The sequence below is a fragment of the Onychostruthus taczanowskii genome, unplaced genomic scaffold (genome assembly GCF_017590055.1).
Source record: "Onychostruthus taczanowskii isolate IOZ18803 unplaced genomic scaffold, ASM1759005v1 scaffold11, whole genome shotgun sequence".
NCBI lineage: Eukaryota > Metazoa > Chordata > Aves > Passeriformes > Passeridae > Onychostruthus > Onychostruthus taczanowskii.
Window position 1 is genome coordinate 14,240,824 of NW_024497629.1, and position 21,207 is coordinate 14,262,030.

General features: G+C 34.7%; 1 protein-coding gene across 1 annotated transcript in view; it reads left to right on the forward strand.

Annotated features, from left to right (window-relative positions):
* Window positions 1-200: 200 nt before the first annotated feature.
* DLGAP2 (DLG associated protein 2) overlaps window positions 201-21,207 on the forward strand; it is a 288,437-nt gene continuing 267,430 nt past the window's right edge. Inside the window, exon 1 of the mRNA XM_041420908.1 lies at window positions 201-273. Within this exon, the coding sequence (XP_041276842.1) occupies window positions 216-273 (58 nt within the window). The 5' untranslated portion in view covers window positions 201-215. The remainder of the gene's footprint in view (window positions 274-21,207) is intronic.

Sequence of the window (21,207 nt, forward strand, 5' to 3'; positions counted from 1 at the left end):
GTAGCTTCCAGCTTTTTGGTGCTGTTCCCAGAAATGCTTCAACCATGGTGAGGAGCTCAATTCTCTAATTAAAAAAAAAAATTGTATCAAATATTTTTCAGCTTTACACTCTCAAATTAAAGCTTAAAAACCTCCAAGGAAGGAAAGGAGGCCAGATTGGAGGGGGAGGAGGTGAGAGGAAGGAAACGGGTGGAGAAAACCACTATATTCCCAAGATGCAAGGAAAGTTGAAAAGTAGAAGAAAAAATATATTAAATCAGTGTAAACTAAGAGGTAAGTTTAAGGCATTTTTTTACATTGAATGTATGTTTTGTTGGGGTATCTTTAGCAGTAAAATTCTGTATACTTTGCAAACATTTGAAATACAATTAAGTGAGGGAATTGTGGGGTTTTTTTCAATTTTTTTCTGTTATAAACTTGATCTGTATTTTTATTAAGCTTATCAAAGGGTGTGCTGTGCTGGTATTTTGCTACTTTTCTGTTGTTGCTGGGTAAAACTGTCTATTACCTTACCAATGACCTACACGAATGAAACAACATCCCACGGCAGCAGACAGGTTGTTTTGTTGTGAAGCTTAGCTGCAAAAGTTAATTGTTTATGGAGGCTTAATGGGCATTGTGCTCCTACTTACCTAAGTCGCTGCAATTCAGTAGTGTGTTAGTGTAGTTTAGGAAAAGAGCCCCTGAAGTAATAGATTTTGGTATAGTTAGGAAGATAGTTGACCTATGTTCTTAACTTGAGGTCAGAGCAATGTGTTACATTTTTATTAGTGCTGTTGCTGTTATTGCTATTTGGTGTGCTGCCTATGCAGGGGTCATATACATTAAGTTTTGATCAGAGACCACAAGCCAGCTGCTGAATAGTAAAGCTTGGTGCAGTTAAAAGCTCATTTATTACTGGGATGTTTGTTGCTATACTGCCAAGAGCTTGCCAGAGATGCAACAGAATAAAAATATTGGTGATTAATATGACTGTGCTTGTATTGCTGCACCAAAGCCTTTGCACAGTTAAGTTTAGAAAGGAAGGAAGCAGAAATCTGGCAAAAGTAGAGGCAGGTGTAAGGAGGTTCTGCATAGCTGTACCAGCTGGGTAGAGCAGGGAGGCTACAGATGTTCCTGTAGCCCTCAGCACCTACTGCATACACAGACCAGGTTACTTGCAGCTCTTTTATTTGTGAAGGTTGGGAACAATGTAGGGCAAGTGCAAGACAGCTGCCAAAATGGGAGAGACAAAAGATCTCAGTAGCTGATAGTGAAAAACTACAGGAGATGGGGTTTGTAGGGAATGCTGCCACCTTCCTGTCTGATCCATATCCAGCTTCTGTTGTGTCTGGTCCTCTAAGGCTGGAGGTCATACTTTATTTAAAAGTTTCTGATGTCTCAATTGTTCATGGTTTTATCCAATCTTGTTTTTTAACATGTTTACAATATTGATTTCAAAAATGTTATGGAAATAGGTTCTATAAATTAATTACATTGTCTTTGGTTTAAGCTTTGTGTTTGAGTATTTTATGGATTGCCTCAAGTGTTTTGACTGTGAAAAGTGAATGCCTGTCATTGCCCCCTTAAGCTGTCTGCTTATTAACTGAAAAGTTGCATTCTGCTTAGATTCCTCACTTCTCCAAATGTCTGGCCGTCCTTGTTCCTCTCTGTACATTTTCTAGCTATGTTATGTATCTTCAGTGATTCAGGTGAAAATGTTAGTGATTTGTTGCCTTCTGAAGACATGTATGTCTAATGATTATCCCTCTTGCTTGTGCTCACCACTTAGCCTTCCTTAACTTTTCTAAATATTTTTTTCAGAGTTGAACTGAATACTTAACTATTTCTACAGATAACAGTTACATAAATATATGCATGGCAGCTGTGCACTTCAAGATGAATATATTATGGATGAAGAGCTTGAATGCCACAGTATTTGTACTATTTTTATTCAGACACATCCTGAGAATTTAGCATCAAATGGCCTAATTCTGCTCTGAATCTAAAGCCAGTGAATTAAACCAGAAACTCCTACCAGAAATCATAGCATCCAACTCTGCTCTGCCTATTAGAGAAAAGAGTTTGACTTCACTTTCAGAAATGTTCTGAATTGTGCATGAAGCTAGACATTAAGAAGGGCAGTCTTTTGTAGGAAAAGAAACCTGGGAAAGAAGAAACCCCAGTTTGTTTACTGGATGCTGTGGTAGCATTGAGCAAACAAGAAGATGAAGATGGCTGAGTAAGAAGAGCTGTGAGGGGTAGGCAGGGAGAGCTGGTTGGCAGCTGAAGAGTGAGGGGAATGCAAAAAAATGCAGGTAGCCAGCAGCTGAAGACCCCTGAAAGCAGCAGGGGTGCTTCTACATTAGTCAGGTACTCTGATATCAGAATTCCATCAAACATCAAAAGGCCTTGGACACTATGAGGGTAAATGTGAATAAGGCATCCCAAGGTACCTGTGCCATTTTCAGCCTTGAGGTGTCTGAACAGAAATAGGTCCCTGTAATACACTCATTTTCATGTCCAGATATATTATTTAAATATTGCTGTATAACAAAGCTTATTAGAAGTGACCAATCCTCACTAGATTTTTCTTTTCATTCTTGCACATTGAGATGTGTTCTTGTGCATTGTTCAAAAAGAATCTCACAGGTGGTTTCCTGTATGGCAGTTCTTGGACCTTTTGGGTTCCACTGTTGGGACTTCTATGCTTCCTGGTTATAGGACTTTATCCTTGAAATAATTTCAAGTAGAAAGGGAAGCAAGAAATACTTAAAACTTTATTACCTCTTCAAATTATATTAATAGTTTTTATTTTTTACAGTTGTTTCTGAAGTCAAGGAAGAAGTTGTTTTAGCACAAAATTTGAGACAAGTTTTGCCAAATTTCTCAGCAAATGAAACAACAAGTGTTTTAAAGAACTTTCATGTATCCAAGAGTGTTTATTCATTTAGATAGGCAATGACTTCCATATTTGAGGAATAGTATGGTTAATTTTTGTGTTTTGTAAGTCTAACTTACCAGTCAATATTAAATGATTAATGACAAATATATATCCTGACTTTTATGGCCATTCAAGGTTTAAGGAAAGGGAATTTTCTTCACATCTGGTGCTCTCAGGAGCTCTTGTGAGCTATACATGGTCAGGAAAGTGATTGGCACTGTAAACTGAGCTAATGGGCAAGAGAGGGATGGATCTGAAAGAAGCTCTGCTTCATATTTCTCTTACAACACGCCTGCTCAAGTATGGTGAAGGAATCTGCTCTTGGTTTGAATCAGTGAGGCAGTATTGCCTGGAATTAGGAAGGAATTAGGAAGGAATCGACTTTTGGGTAGTTTCCTTCCCCTTCAGTGTGTCTAATCATTCTCAGGTAGGCTAGACAAAGCCACAAACTGCATCTGCAGAGGTAAACTGTATAGTGCAGCATCAGAAAAATATTCTGATGGAAGAACATCTTATTCACTATTAGTTTAGCATTCTATAAATTGAATAATAAATCAGTACTGAAACACCTTTCTGATGATAAAGTGGCCTCTGAACTCTATGTGCCAAACTGGGCTGTTTGAAAATCATTTACCTCACTCCAGGTGACATTCAGTAAGCAATAGATCAGCCAAGAGAAGAGGGAAACTGAATCTTCAGTAGATAACCATCTTAAGAAGAAAATATCACTCAATATCAGATTGCTATATTATTACTAAATTTATTTGAAGAGATTGTTTAAATAGGAAATTTTTTTATGCCAAGATTTGCCCTAGGAATGCAACAGTAACACCAGCTTTGGCCTAGAGTAAAGTCTAAGATTATCAGGCAAGAAATACTGTACTGACCTCCAGTGTCAAAGGTGTCATTGATCTCCTAGCTGCTCAGTTTTCTTCTGGGAATACTGTCATGATTTGAGCTTTTTATGCTGAAAGTGCATGTTCAGCAGATGCCTTAAGGTGGAATTATTTAATAGAATAACAGAAATAGCTGAGTTTGGAAGACATCCCCAGAGATTTTTCGGTCAAAGCCCCCAGCTAAAAGCTGGTTGCCCATGACACTGTCCAACTCAGTTGGGTTTTGCCACCAAGAATGGGGACTGCACAAACTCTCTGGGAAATTAATTCAATGTTTTATCAATTTAATTGAGAAAAAAGGGTTTTTTTTCTAAATTTTCAGTGCAATTTCCTCTATTTCAGTTTGTGCCCATTGTCTCCTTTACTGTATATGCTGAGAAGAGTATAACATAGGGACAGTTATTAATTTGTAAACTGAAGAACACTGTATTGTTTACAAAACAAAGAGAGGAGCAGCTGAGAAATAATATTATAATTTCTTTTGTTACTCTATTCTTTAAATCTGGATCAATACTCTTTTAAAAACACCCACAGCAGACTGGAATTAGTAGAAATTATGTAGAAGGAAAAGTCTGAACTTGATGCTTTGCTTACCTCTCTGTACCTTTGAAAAGAAAGGTCAAATTCTTCCCTTACAAAATGTTCTTTCAACAGGTTTAATGGGTCCGGGACACTCAGCTGAATTTGAATTCAGTGCCATTCTAAACCAACTAACAAGAGTGATTAACAAGAAATTAAGTACTGTGTCATTTTGTACTTCAGCAGTGTTCTCCTCCTCTGTTTCAGAATAATTTAGAAGTGAGATAGGCATAGCAGCTTTGTTAGAAATTGACTACATCACCATTCTTTAATCAGTAATACACCTTGCTACAAGGGGGTAGAGTGCTCATTCTCTCTTGGAAGTAGGTAGGGATGTGTGTATGTCTGTGAACATATCTAGGGCAAAAGCCTTCAGATGTGGCTCATGAGCCAGGAAATTATCATGCTCCAGGATGATAACTAAAGAAAAGCATTAAGGCAGCCACAGTACATAATTTACAAAATTTTAATATCTATAAATGAGTGAAGACTTTGACTGTCCTCTGGTGCCCACTTGTAATATGTTTTGCTGTGGAAATCTATTCAGAATCCCAGCTGTTATCATGACAACATCTTCTTTCTTCACCATCTATTATGAAAAACAGCCAACAGGTTTTGTTACTGTAATTCACAGGCTCACACCATTCTACAGGGCTGTATATAGTTCAAAGGCTAAATATCCAGTATGATTTCTTTTATTTCTGTGACAGTTTTAGAGGTTGCCAATGTTTTCATCAGAGCACTGCTGAATATTACTTCACATATGTGGATGGCTTTCAGCCATTATATCATAATCCAGGGATCTGTGAGTATGAAACTGTGGTTAAATATGAAACTGTTCTGAGTATGAAATTGAATGGGGTTGATTGCTGTCTGTAAACTACTTTATTCAACAGATAATTTTTAAAATTATTATTATTTGAATAAGAATTTAAGATAATCCTATTTACACAATGGGGTCAAGATAGAGACTAGCCAATATTTATTGCAGGTAACTTTCAGAGTTTTGTTTAAGGAGACAAAGGTAATAGCTGCTTTTACTGTCTGAGAGAAATTTACCTCTGTCTCTCTCCAATGGCTGTAGAGAGAGGGAATACTTTCAGCTTCCATTTTATGGAAATATTCCAAGTTAGGTGTAAAGAACAGAAACTCTCTAAGAGATCAATTTTCTTGATAACTGCAATAACCAAAATACTCATGGCACTCTACAAATCTTTCTGAATGGAGAGGTAAGGTGTGAGTTAATTAAAAAAAAAAAAGAAGAAAAAATCCATTGAATGTTAATTCTCTCCTGATCTCAGGTATAAGGAAAATGAGTGTTTGACAACAGTTTAGAGTGGCAAAGATATGTCTATCTATTATTAGACAGAAATCTCTGGAAGCTAAAATGGTTTAAGATTTAAAGTTGAGGTATTCTCTTCCACTACAGGTATTGTTTTAATTTTTAGGGACATGAGTATATTTTTGTGTTGGATTTATCTCTTTCACTTCACTGCACAAGTTATGATAGTTGTGTTCATCCTGTTTTCCTGAATGTAATGTTTCTGTCACTGTGCTACTGCCAGTGATTGTAGTAGAAGTTCTTTTCATGTATGCCTTGTCTGACTGATTAATTACTTAGATAATATAAATGAGATCACAAGGAAGTTTTTGATATTTTTGTGTGTTTATCTTTGCAGGTGTACATGTTTTAATGTCAGATGTATTCTGACTCATTCACAAACATTCTGAAAATCTTGTTTCCTGATTCAAATCAGGAAAGGCAGCAAAATGAATTTTGTGCTGTTTTATAAAGCCAAGCACCTAAAATGATTGAATTAGGTCAAATTATCAGAATTTAATTCTGTGTATACATCTAGTAAAATACAGCTTTGAATATAATGTTTTTGTCTGAGAACACATTTGTTTTGAGTCTGGAATCACTGAGCAACAGTTTATGATGTTCTATAAGCTATTGCATACCACTATGGAAGTACTGACTCCAGCTGGGATTGTAATTAAATACTAAAGGCCTAGAATTTAAATGCTTTTGGGTCTAAGCAAATGCTACACTTCATGCTGAAGATGCAAGGGCAAGATGATATGGCAAGGACTGCCATATCATAACACGGTTAATTTATCTAGACAATAATTTCTCCTGTTGATATTGGGGTAACTTGCATTTTACTGAAACTTCTGAACTTTACCAGAGTAGGTGAGGTGTGTAGTTAAGAAGATAAACTAACAAAGAAGACCATATTGTCTTGGTTTTTTTTTTTTTTTTTTTTTTTTTTTTGAGGACTATCTTTATATGACCTTTTAGTTAGGGTTTTTTTTAGACAGGGTTTTTTAAGTTGTTATACAGTATGTTTGAAGTCTGTAATAGAAAAAGTTTTGCTTCTCCACACCCTCAGTAGCTTTCATTTATTTCCCAAACTGTTAAGCTAATTTTGTTCAGGTGGACATTTTCCATTGGTTCATTTATAAAGGGATATTTTACCTTTAAAAGGTCCATGGAAACAAACAGGGAAAAAAAAGCTCATTCTAGCCATGAAAAAATAGGATTTATCTATAAAAGTGGGAAGCTTGAACATGGAGGAGGCTTTCTGATGCTTTTTAACATATTTTGCTAAAAAGCAGATGCTTCAAATGCTTCAAAAATAGTCATATGGCAGAAACTTGAAAGAACAGTAAAAGCTGTCACAGCTATCAAGACTGTATGAAGTAAACTTATAAGCATAAGATGAAGCTTTCATTCTTTTCATGCTCTCCCTGCTGTTTAAATATGTCCTTCCTGGTCTACTCTTCAGAATTTTTGTACTATATAGGTGAAAAAATGGAAGTAGAAGATCCCTGGAATGTAATGGTAAATGACTTTTAATCTCGAGATTTGTCATGTATCATTCCAACCTTACCAGCATTCACAGTATAACCAGGGAATAGCTTTAAAATAACATCATTGTAAAATGTTCTTTAAAACAACCCCAAACAAAGATGATGTCTATGACAGACATAAACCAAGTGTATCCAAGAGAGATTGCTAGCATGTAGTCAAAGGCTGATTAATGGGATCAGTAGATAAACTAAGCGTATAGATTTAATGCTTCCAGATTTCTTGTAAAAATATAGACATATAGAAAGTAGGCAATTCAGAACAAGGTTTTAAATAATATCAAACCAGAGAAGTATCACTCCATATACTGTAAAAGCATAGATGCTGCTGGGAATACAATTGTTTCATCATCACGGGTTCAGTCAGTCAATGGATATTCTAGACAGTAAATCAGTAGAGTCTGTCATTATTGAGAGCTTATTATGAAACAATTTCAGAGGTTAGATATATAAACTAGTCATATGAGCTTAAGTGAAGAATAACTATTAACTTTTCAATATTCATCAAAAGCAGAAAGGTTATGTTTATGTTTTCTAATGCTTATGAATAAATGACATTTTTATTACTTTTCATTCCTAAACAGCAGTGTAATTACCAAATATTGATGACAATTTCTCAATACTGAACTGACCTTGCATGTTTGCATATATTTGCTCTGAAAGAATGATAGACTCATCAGCTTTAGAGGAAGGGTTTGCTTAGAATATGAAAAATATGAACCAACTGGTGCTAGATCTTCAGATATAAGGAGTACTTGATTTCAAAGGAGATAGACCTGCTCTGAATATCATAATTCATAGCTCAGAGGACATGTGAAGCATCTGATCTCTCTCAGTGCACTACAGGAATTGTCACCCTGGTATGTTATCATAATGCTTTATACAGTTTACTCAGAGGCATTTGAAAACTTCTCTGATTTTCTATAGAGATTATCCTAAAATCAAATACATCTCAGTTCTACAAAAGGCTGCCTAATTATTTTAACTCAGCTACTACAAAAGGGGGAAAGCAAACAAAGTAAATAAAAAACATCAGCAGACAAGTGACCTCTTATTTCCAATTTAAAATAATGGAGACACAACTTCATAGTTAATACATTATTTTTCATAGAAGCACTGGCATAAAGTTGAAAAGATTGATTCCTTCCTATTCACAGTAATGGTCCAGAATAGGATGCATTTCTTGACTAAAATTTTAGGATATAAATATATGCACCCATATTTTTCAATGTAGCAGAATTTCACTGTACTGAATTGCACGGGTTGATGCTTCTGTGTTCTCATATGTCCAGTGTGGTGTCTAAGCTACTGAAAGACTAATGTTTGTCTTATAGTTTACAGTTATGTAATGTTTGTGTCTTCATGAAACTATGCTCTTTTCAGTTCTCCAAAATATGTTCTATTTTGTGTAAAGTTTCCTTACAATAACCAAAAATCTTTGATGTGTAGCCTTCAGAAGATCAAATGTTTCTTGAAAAATGCATACCATCCATGTCACTCTCAGCATTGTCTTCAAAGAGTTCTATCAACTTAGTTATGCAAGACATTCCTCCTATATGGTCGTAGTGGCTGGCTTTAATGGAATTAAGCTTAACTTAGTGGTCTCTTGCCAGTTGCAACAAAATAGTTTTCAATACATATTAAAAATGTTAAGCTAGCTGGTGATTAAATATTTTACCCTTTTTAATGAGTTATTTGAATAGTGGTGGTCTCAGCTTTCTAAACCTTCAGAAGCTGGTTCTCCCATCAAAGAGTACTGACTGGAAAACTCAGGAAATCCTTTGCTAATTGGAAAGCTTTAGGAAGCAAAGCACAGGTATGTACTTAAACAACTGAAGGACAGAATGAAACCAAAACTTCAGAGAGCAAAAGAGAGAAGTCTAAAATTCAGAAGAAAATTTCCAGTGTTAATAACCAGAAAATAACAAGAATGCTAAAGAAACTTAACTTTATGATGCTGTAAATATCACACCTCAAGGTCTTGGAGGCTTGGAGAACTTAATTTTATTTTTTTTTTCCCCAAATCGGGAGAGTATGGTAGTTATAGTCATGATTTTATGCATAGGAATAATTTCATTTGAATAATTAAATTGCATTTTTCAGGAGATTTTCAACTTAAGGTCTCATTTTGGAATGAAAAAAATATATAGAAAAAATTTACATATATTAACTGTCTATTAATTGTGTATCATCGAGGCTGTCACCAGACCAACAAATATACAATAGTAAATTGTAGAGCATTAGAAAAGAAAATAAAAAATGGAAAGTGAAAAGCTTAAAGCCACAGTAATGACAGAGATACTCTTTCATACACTTCTATGAAGGCAGTTTACACCAATACAGATTGTAACACAGAGTGAAATGGAGTTAATGGTAGTGATATCTTGTGCAGCTTGGAAATGGAACCAGACTTTTGCATTAATTTTCATCTTGGAGGGAAGAAGTAGGCCATGAAAAAAAAAGACATATTTTGTTAGTAGAAACAGTATTAAACTGAAGATTTCTCCCAAACTTCTCCCAAACAATCAGAAAAAAAAAAAAAAAAAAAAAAAAAAAAAAGCATGTTTGTAGAGACAGAATTTGGGCATTTTTTAAATATGGGAGAAATGTTCTGGTTCCCCATGACAACTGGATCTATCATGGTATGGGTGAGTTTAATCTCAAAGAAAAGTAAGCAAGTGTTTAGAGGGCTGTAGGTCTTGATACACTGCTTGAAGCATACAATGAAGCATTGGGAAATAACCCATTGATTATGTTGTGGGACTACAGTTAGGCACTAGAAGCCTAATTAATATTTTGGTGAAACGTGGATATTGTTGTCTTATAGAATTTTCTCAGTAGACAAATAGACATTCTGTCTCCTAAACTAAGAACAAAATCATTATTGGTAAACAGAGTGCTGCAGCTTTAGCATAGTATAGATTTTTCTTTTCCCGCTTCCTACTTAAATCAATGGGAATTCTAATCTGCTGAAGTACAGTTAGCCTTATGCAGAGAAACAAGGTGTACTTAAATTATGTAGGAAGTACAATTAAGACAAACCTAAATTATCCACATATGCTCTTTATTTGTTAGTTGAGAATTGTAGACTTATTCTAATATTTAACCACAGACACTGGTTCCAGCTGAAAGGCTCCATAAAATAACACAATGTGACTGTTAGCCTTTTTCTTTGTTTAAGATGGTGTGCATCAGTATCTGTAAATAACAAAAAATAGGACAAGAGGAAATGGCCTCAAATTGCACCAGAGGAGGTTTAGATATTAGGAAAAAATTTTTCACTGAAAGGGTTGTCCAGTATTGGAACAGGCTGCCCAGGAAAGTAGTTGAGTCAACATCCCTAGAGGTGTTTAAAAGATGTCCAGAAGTGGCACTTGGTGATCACAGTAATTGACTTAGGCTCCATGGTTTATTGGTGGACCTGCAGTGTCAGGTTTATTATTGGACTTAATGATCTTAAAGGTCTATTCCAATCTAAATAATTTCATGATTGTAAGTATTAATTACTTTAGGAGATAAATAATTCCAGTAGAAATCTATCAGATGCTAAGAAATGGCATGCCACCTGAGGAATTTTTCTCAGATGATTCTTTTTCTTGCATTGAGTTGACCTCTTGCTTTGTTTGAGAGAAACTGCAAAAATAAGCGAAAGATAAAACAACTCTTCATCTGATATTTAAAAGTATATTTCATACAGTCTTACTCAACATTTTTAAAAAATGAGCATATGCAATCATGAATTCTGTTTGAATCAGCTATATGCTTCCAGATCATGTATCCTTCAGACAGTGGAAAACTGTTAGAACTAAATCCCTTTTTTTTCTAGATTATTTTGAGAAACAGCTTCATAGATTTGTACAGTCTTTAGGGATGGTAATTTTTTTTTTTTCTATTAAGGATCCATGCTGTGAAGGCACCTCAACTGTTATGTTGGTGATGAAAAAAATAAATTCATTAAGTTTCTTACAAGTTTGTCTTATGTAAAGAAATATATATGTTAATGCATTGTCAAAATACTTTTCAATGAACTATTTAATTTACTGTAAAAATTCACTTTTTGCTTGTCTTTTCAACCTGTAAAATGAATGGAGAAGATTAGTTGATAATAATAGTACAGTAAAATCTTCCACTGGCAGGGAATCAATTTATTCATGTTAGCACATTATGCAGTCTCAGGAGTTATCCTCTGTATAAAGGAATGTCGTGCCCCCAGAGGAAGCCAGACTGACAGGGCTCTTTGCTCAAGTCTTCTATTCAGGTTATATACAACACACAGACCACTTTCCCAACTACCCTTCCTTTGTCCTGCACTGAAACAATGAAAGACAATTCCCTGTGTCCATGTTAATTTTCTTCTCCACCATGGATTTTTTTCCAGGGGTATCTTTAGAGTTCAGTTGTCAAATCATACTTTGAAACAGGAGGAAATCTAACCTGATCTTTGCCTTGTGAGAGCTTATTCCTTGCTGCTTTATAGTGTTTCGTTTTACTAAGGTTACGGTGTCGCATAGCTGGAACTTTCATTGTTCTAACTAGAGAAAGGACTCCAAACACTGACTAGGGAAATTCATACGGCACAGATTTGCTTTGTTCTGGGTATAGATTTCCCAGTACTTGAAATTTTTTGAAAAGGGAGATTCCAATTTTGGTCTATATGAATACCATACATTCAGATTCAGAATTCACAATAATTTATTAAGGAAACTTTAGGCACTTATTTTAACATGTTCTTTCCCTTTATAGAGCTCCCTTCTGCATTGCTGTGATGATTACATACACACAGGCAGACAGAGTGATTTTGCCTACCAACTGCATTAGTTTAGGAAATAGAATGAGCCTCCAGTACCTTCCTGGATAGGAACAATAATTACAATGCATTAAAGTAATTAAAAACATTTATTTCTGCAGCCTTATAAAACATTAGTTTAAGTTTAATAAAAAATTGGAGTGGTGAAATAGCCTTCTTCCATATTTTAATTCAGAAAATTTGTTTGGTTCTTAGAAATGTCTGTGCTTTTTTTGCCAGAATGAATTTAGATATTATGTTTCAAAATATTGCTTTGTTTAGAAAGTAAAGAGGAAAAAATATCAATGATTTCTGTCATTATAACTTATGATTTTTACCAGAATTTCACTATTTGTTTTTTGAGGAAGGCATGAGTTCATCATCAAGTAGATTGTAAAACAAAAGGGTACAATACAGTAAAAACATTTTAATATATTTCATTTTATTACTCTTTGGGTAGCTAGCAATACCTGTAGCTGTTCATGAACTGAAAGAGCCCATTTAACTATCCAATAACTATTCTTTTGATGTAGATAGGCCAAAATTCTTTACTATATAACCAAATCCATAGCTTTTAACATAGGAAAGCCTTTCAGTTAAAACCCTAGTCTTTACAGTGATTCAGGTTGTTCTGAGTTTCTTCATGAGTGACATAAACAAACAGCTTAAAAAGCAGTCTACACACTGCCTGTTCAGAATTCTGCCTTTGCTCCCTTATTTTTTATAGCAAGTATACAATAAAACAAGCTCTTCACTCAGCTTGCATTGTTTATCTCTAAACTTTGGTTATACTGGCTCTTCTTTCCTGGCTTTTTTGTCTCTTTTTACCTCTATTTTCAGGAATGACAATAAATTCTTTTTCTTTTATTCTAGCTGTGAGTCCCACCAAGTTCTTCAAGAACATTACAAAAGTCTGTATATTTAAAATAAATAGTAAGAAAAGCTCAAGAGTTTCATTGAATAGGTGTTGACTTTGGGGAGGAAAAAAACCAATCTAAAGTGAAAACCAATACATTGAAGATGTAATACATTATTTTGAGTTTTGCCTGTGCTGTGACTAGAAATGCCATTGCATGGATGTCATCATAATAAGCAGTGAAGGAAATTCCACCTCTAGAATTCTTTTCTTTGCTACAGTAGTGATGAAGAACATATAATTGCATTAGAAACTAGAAAAGCATTTAAGATTACATTGATAATTCTAGAAGTAGGAAAAGTTAAAAATAGCTTCAAATACGGTTAGATCAGTATTCACACCTTTCCATTTGTTGTAATGGAATTGAATTTACTTGCTAACACCTTCAGGGCTAGAGAACTTGTTTACAACCAGATACCATTCGAAATCTTTTTTCATAATTTATTTATTAAAATAGAATGGCAAATGGTGTGGTAAGCACAATTAACAGTATTAGATACACAGAATATTTTTGCTAGCAAGACTTTAGTAAATATGTTGACATGGATTTGCATAGCATTTTAAGTTATGGTGTAAACTACAGCATTCTGTAAGGATGCAGTTTCAAAAATTTGAATATGCACTTTATAAGATTTGAAGCAGAAAGCATATCAATATGAAACTGCTTATTTATTATCCCCTCTTGCCTTCAAACTTTTCTTGGGACTCCTGTTGTTCACATTCTATTATTCTTTAAGTTATTCATATGAGAACAAGCCACACACTGCAGGCACATGACATGATCAGTAGCACTTACAATACAGCACTGTCCATTTTGTCTAGAAGACACAACCACCCTTAAAACAGTTTTGGATACCTTTGTGTTTGCACTCTAAACATGATTCTCCAGAAGACTTCAGCCAGTATCTACAGCTCTGCGCCAAAACATGCGTTTGCCATTGGTTATTTGCAGGATTGAGACCAGTAAATGGAGCTGATTTGAACTGAACACAAGGGCCCTTGTGAGAATCAGGAACTTCATTATCAAGGTGCTCGTGCTTTTGAATACAAGGTCCTGAGTTTTATACTAAGTGCCATGGTCTGTGTGATACTGGACTTAGTCTCTATAATTTTCTTCCTGTAAATGGAACTGAAAAGAACCCAGATAATACAGTTGTGCGTGCTTGGTATATGCAAAATAGAAGATAAGAACCACCTGTAATTTCTAAAGACACTCCCTGATGTCAAGGACTGTATTATTTTTGAGCCTATAATTCTGCTTCAAATATTTTCACTGAAGAGTTGGAAAATTCAATACCCAGCAAAAATAATATCTCTTTAGTACAGTGTTTTGTTTTTTTTTTTTTCTTGGTGTGCTTCAAGGATGTGTGATTGTTCTAAATTATGTCATACATTACTTTGACATATTAACCTGCTAAAGGGGCTTTGTAAAAACTGTGTGGTAGTACATATAGTTTTCTTATGGTAGCAATCAATACCTGTACCTCTGCTTGAAGGCTTTGCATTTCTCAATAAGACACTCTTGAATTATACAGAAATACCTAAACTTATCCGTTCAGAAGTTTGCTAAACAAGTACATCTATATCTGCTGAAAAACCATACATCCACCATTCTTTATATGTGATATATACATCATTGGTTTCAGTTCTTAGCGCATTTGTAATGAACAAGCAGAATATGTTCTCTTTGTAAGATTTTGGAGATAGAGTCAAAATCTTAAAGGTTTATGATGTCTATTGTATTGAAAGCTTATAAATTCAGAGAAAAGAGGCATTTTGCCTTATGGTTTCTCTGCCTAATAAAATGTGATATTTTTCAAGACTTGCAAATTGAAAGACGGGTAGGGGCAAAACCTTTATTGTTATTGATGTAGTGTGGGTAGATTGACATGAGGAAAACTAGACAGATTATTACATAAAAGTGGGAAGATATATCCACAGATCTTCCAGTAATTTAACTTTACGCTTTAACAGTCCAATTGCTTTGCACAACCACTGTCAACTCAGGAAAACTGCTTGTCATCCATTTTGCAAATCTACCAATTCTGATCACGTTCACAGCCAGCAGAACCGCAAACAGTAAATGAAAACTCTGCTATATTTTCTGTCATCTGTTGAAGCAATATTTAGTCTTGAAGGAAAGAAAAAAAAAGAGAAAAATTAGTCACAGGAGCTTTCTTCCTCTTTATGATCCTATGACTGTATAGAATAATGTCCTTTCATGGAAATGAGCTGAGTTTTGCCATAGGGTTGGGGATGTCATAGTTGCCATCACTGCTCCTGTTGTTGACCAGTAGCACCAAGAGCTGTGATGAATCTGTATTTTTGTAGGTGAATAAATTTGAATGCTGCTGCGTTCCTTACTCTAAATGACTCTTTACAATTAGAGGCAGAGTAAATTCATGTTCATCCCCAGTATACAACTTTTAAATACCTGTTCAGTTTCTGGAGAAAATCCCAGAAATCTGTAAAAGTTAATTTTCATCAATTTTATTCCTAAATTGCACAGCTAGCTACTCTAGAAGAATAAATCATAGCTATTTTTGGAAAAGACTCTTCAAAGTTTTGAAGTTAAATTCGAAGTTTCTTATTAGTAAAGTCAGAAAACTCTTGATCTCGCCTAATATTTTATTTTTTCTGCTAATATGTCAGTTACCAATTCATAGTATTACACAGTTTGAATGTTTTTAATATTCATTTTTACAAATATTCTATTTAGTTTTTATAGAGAATCTTTCTTTAGGCTTTTTTAACTTTGGGCAGGGGGACTTGTCTGTACATCTTCCTTTACAGAATAAGTATAGCTATATCTGCTTTGAAAATATCAAACCCTGATATTAGGAAATTGCTTTATTTCCCTTTTTTCAAATAAGTAATCTTTAAAACAGTGGACAAATCTTCTGTTTTCTACAGCATTTATCTGACAGGACTTTTTTTACTGATATCAAGAGAATTTGTCTCTGAAAGTATATTTTTCTTCTGTACTTTCTGTTTGCCTTGCCACTATGTTAGTGTTAAATTCACAGCTTCCAAGAGTATACAATTGCACGTGTGCAGCATTCTTAGATAGTGCTTTGTATTTGCAGGACATTCTACAGTGGTTGACAGTAAGAAGAGTTGTCAAACAAGCATCACAGAAATACAATTCATTTAAGATTTATGGTAATCCATACTATCTAAAGCTAATGAGGAACCTGAACTCTTTGATCATAGTAATATTCTTTAGAAACTGGATTTTTATTTAAAAAAAATATTTGTTTGTAGTTTAATGCTAGGTATGGTAGCTTTTATTGTGTATACTTCAAATGGTTTCAGCTTGACTTGTCTCCAAATGAAAAGCTTGAGGATAAAGGCCAAATACTGCAAATGAGAATTCATATCAGAAAACTGCATCTAAGGCAGTAAAGTACAGTTCTAGCTGTGCAACTTCACAGATTGTTGGCACAGTTACAGGCATCTGTATTTAAAGGTAGTGTGTTATTAGTTATCCCAGCTTGGACTCCAGCTTCAGTGCTTCACAGTTGGTTTACTGCTGACACACTTGCTATGCTTCCTTTGCCTGGACTTTTTGTATCATCAATATTACTGCACCTCTTTCCTTTATAAGAGTAGCTACATGAATGGAGAATCACAAAGCTGAGTAAATCAAATCCCTAGGAGATACAGTACATACTCAAGTGAGCCCTTTATGTCGTACTTGCCAATAGGTTCTATTCTATAGTTTGTAAAAGACATTATCTTTCTTGTGGAAAAGTGTAATTTCTATTAAGCTTTCATTGAGAACTGAGAGCTGTGAGAGAGCCAAAACTGACAGAGCTTTGAGGGTGTGGGGACTGAGCCTTTTCCTTATAAAGAGCTTTCCAAAGAGGATCCAAATGGCTTTGAAGTTCAAAAAGCCAGATTCTCTTAGGCTATGAACTGGAATAATTAATAAAAGCTATAGAAAACTCCAAGTGGCCAGATGAAGCAGAATGGAAATACAAGGTTTATAAATTGGTGACCTTCTTCTCCCTCTGGCCTTGCAGGATGATCTTTGCTTTCAGTCATCTCTTCACTGCTGTTCTTATTGGTACTTGTCAGTATCTCCTGTTGTTCTGCTCACAGCCCTTTGCTGCTCTTAGAAGTCATTCAGGCTCTCTTTGAGCTGTAGGATGTGAGTGTGTTCTCTTTTTCTCTCTTAGCCCTTCCCTGTCTTTGGCATGCAGTAACTGAGGCAGCTGCATTTCCCAAAGAAATGTGCAGTTTCTGCCACCTCCTAGGAGATAACTGTCACTCCTTTTAAAAGAATGAGGACAAATTTTGCAGGCTGACCAAAGAGAAAGAAGCAGTATTTCCTATCTGCACATGTACATTGTCAGTGATGATGAACATTCCCCTGTTGTATGATCATACACTATAACAAGTATTTTAGTTGTATATATGCATAAATAGTGTATGAAGTTCACCATGTATGACTGTATGTATCCAAGTGGAATCTAATTCATTGATGGATATATTTGTGTATTGATGTTGTTTTTCCAGGCTTCCCATTTAAAAACAGGCATGTCTGATAAAGGTAGAATAGGTATAAAATGACTAAGGATGATTTTTTTTCAGACTGCTGTAGGTGACATTAGTGTTCTTTTCCATAGGCGTATATTGGGACACACCTCTCTTGTAATTAGTCTTTCAGACCATTTACCTACTGTCCTTTGTGCCTGTGTGCTGTCCCACGTAATACTGGTGTCTTTTTTTCTTCTATCTGATTTGCACAATCCATGTATTCAAATAAATAAGATAAGCTATGTTGTAGAAACATAACAGGATGTTTTTCTCAGTATACTAATTGCACCATATATCCATCCAATTGGCCAGGTTTTCCTTTTGTGTGACTCAGCAGAATGGTACTGAAATTTATGAACTAAATTAATAATAATAGCTCAGAATCGCCACAATTGTTTAATCAATATAAGTGATTTTTAAATCCTTAATACTATATTTGATTTTGTCATTTAAAAAACCAGGAGTAAGCATCGCTTTATCCAAGGAACAGCCTTACATTCCTGTTTCAGAACAGGAACCAGTTGTCCTAGTGCTTCATAGCCAACTGCTCTTTTGTTGTAGGCCTCATATTGGTTTAGATAAACCTCTTCTGTGACAGGTTTCCTACTTCTAGCATGATAATTTTGTTTGGAAATCAATCTTTATTTACTGAATTAGACCCAGATCCTTTGATGCATATGAGGTGTCCCATTAAATCCAATTAAACCACTTTAGGCAGGTCCAAATGCTCATTGTTAATTTGTATTCATGAGCTTAGTCATGGCAATGTCAGTGCAGTTCCTCAGGGGCTCAGAGCCTCCTGTTCATGTGGAAGTCAGTGGAAGTGTGAAGGGACTTCCCACATTCAGAGAGTGAGTCTAGAGACGTTATCCAGGTGCACACATACATTTAAAAGTTTTACAGCTTCTTGCCCAGCTGTGCACTGCAAAAGTAATTTAAGGCATTTCTTGGCTGTACTCTCTACAGTAACAGGCATGATGTGTCTCTCCAGTGTTCTCACCATTTGCCAGTACTGTGGCAACCGTTCTGGCTGTTGCAAATTTTGTCACTGTGGCATTACGTACATGTTGTGCAACATACTGTAAACACTTCAGCATTATAAAATGCTAAACATTATTTTTATGTTGCCTGTTATTTTCACGACTAGTAGGTTGGCTATTCACATTTCAGACCTTGTGTTCAGTGGCAGTACATATTTTAGGCAGTTTCTTTAATATTTTATTAATTATTTTATATATAAAATATTATTATTCATATATATTATATATATATATATATATAATTATAAACCCTGGGCTTATTTTTTTTGTATTGTAAGTGCTGCAAAAAACAAATATCAAGACCAGATCTTGAGGTCTTTTTTCTTTAACTATGCTTAGTAATATCTCTACAAAGACTTCATAAACGTAGATATTAATTTAAATTAGAAATAATACCCAAACAAAAGGAAACCAACATGTCTTTCCAACGTGTGCTTTCTAACCTGAGTGATTACTTCTGCAGTGTTCATTTTTGTGCTCTCCAACCACCCTATGCATTGGCTTCCACCATCTGTTTTGTGTGGCAGAAATTGTGTTGGGAATCTTTTTGCATGGGGCTTGACTTTTCCCAGTCTTTTGTGGAGCAGCAAATATACATATCCAAGTACTGTAAAAAAATTTGATACATTGCTCATTTATTTCAAACAGCAGCAAACTGATATTCTTAAACTGCAGAGATGGGATTCAAACTAATTAGTTCTGAAAATGTGAGTATTCTCTGTAAGACAGAAAGATATATAATAAATGACTTAATAATTGAGCAGTATGCAGCAGAGATGGCAGGTCATTTAGGAGAAGTGAAGTTGAACAAAAAAGTGGCTAGTAAGACTGGATACACTGGTAGAGGGAAAGCACATAAACAAAATTCAGCTTGAATAATAAAATATTTACCCAAAGCTGACAGTGCTTACTTTGTACATGGAATAACTCTTACCAGTAGTTATTCTTGAGAAAGGTTTAACGCCTGTTTCAAAATGTTTAAATGTGCTGCTTGTTACCTTCTACATGTGTGAAGAGTATAGGAGCTGTCACTTGAAATCTAGGTTCAGCTTTTGTTTCCATTCTTGAACAATATAAAAAAAAAATCTGTTTTAAGTTATATTTACCCTCATTTAAAACTTTTGTGGTGCCAAGATGGTATAGTGGATGTCAATGGATCTGGAAAATCAGGAATAGATTGAACCATTCTAAGAGGAAGACTAGATATGGAAGCATAAAAACTAAAAGAAAGACCTTGTTATTTCACTGTAAACAAAGGCAGATATTTTCTTTGCTTTCTAGGCCACACATCTACTGTGTAAAAATGCACTAGGAGTCCACAAAGTGTCTTTTTCAACAAAAGTACAAAGGAGATTTTAGAGCAAAGTGTTTTCCTGTTTCCACTTTTATTTTGAAGAATGAATTAATGTGACATAAAAGGAAAAAAAAATAGTGTAAACTTGACATTTTGAAGCAGAGAGAACAGATATTAAATGGGGAGTCATTTGAGAGAAGTGTCCTCAGGAGAAAACATACTAATAGGTGTTCCAATAAGAGAGGAAAGTTGGCCACCCGTGAGGGAGATCATAAATAACATAATGTCTCCTTTTTGTTTTCTACACAACCTTCTGCTATATTACTTCAACCTTCTGCTAAATTACTTCAATTTGTTGTGCAAATCCAGAACATATTTTCTTGGTTGGTTGTTCATGATCAGCTATGAGAAGTTTATGTTACAAGAGAACATAAATATCACAATCTCATCAAGGCTAAAAATGCAGACAAGTGTTTTATGATTTCATCTAACCCTGTTGGGATGAGATTGCATTCTAGCAAATAACCAATACAACAGAGACTAATAATTGTATTCTTCACTTAATTATCATTTCCCTGTGGTCTTTAAGCTTGTATTTCATGTTATAAATATGAAAAAGACAATTAATTAATTGAGCAAAATGCTTTAAACTATAGATTGTGAAGTGCCTGCCAGGAACATGTGGACATCTGTTAAAACCCTAGTTCTAATTAACAAGAGGAATTTGATAGATTAGGGAGAAGTTTATCTTTCAGAATAGTTTGTTTCAATGGAAGAACAGTGGCAGCATGTTCTGAAAATGTTTAGTTGCAATCTCACCTGGTAAAGTATTTATCTATTAATATAGTAGTTAAAATTTTGCCTCTGATGTATTAAGGTAGAAAGCCAGTAATTAGTTTGGAAGCAAACATCTCAAAAATGCTTAAGCTGTAGTTGCTCTTTCTCTGACAAGTGTTCTGTAACTACTTACAAGTCTGAAAGAAAAGATGGTTTGGGTTTATAGGTCTCATATAAAAAAATATGCATTTACAGTATGAGTATTTTCAACCATTTGGGAATATTAATTTTTGTTTTTAACTGATATTCCAGGATGGCACAAAAAACCAAAGTTACACCATTCTGACAAATCTCCTTAATATGACCTGAAAGAAGGCTGTGTGTTTTACCACAGCATTATTCAGAAAAGATTATATTCTAGATCCTAAATATCTGTTATTCCTTGTTGAAGAAAGTTAGTCATAGATAAAATTAAAAATATTGTATGAATATATCTTGATTTGAACTGAGTTCTATGTAGAGGGTGGTAGTCAGCTCTGAGGTAATAAAGGTTGTTCCTTGTTCTTTGAAGTGTTCTTGTTAT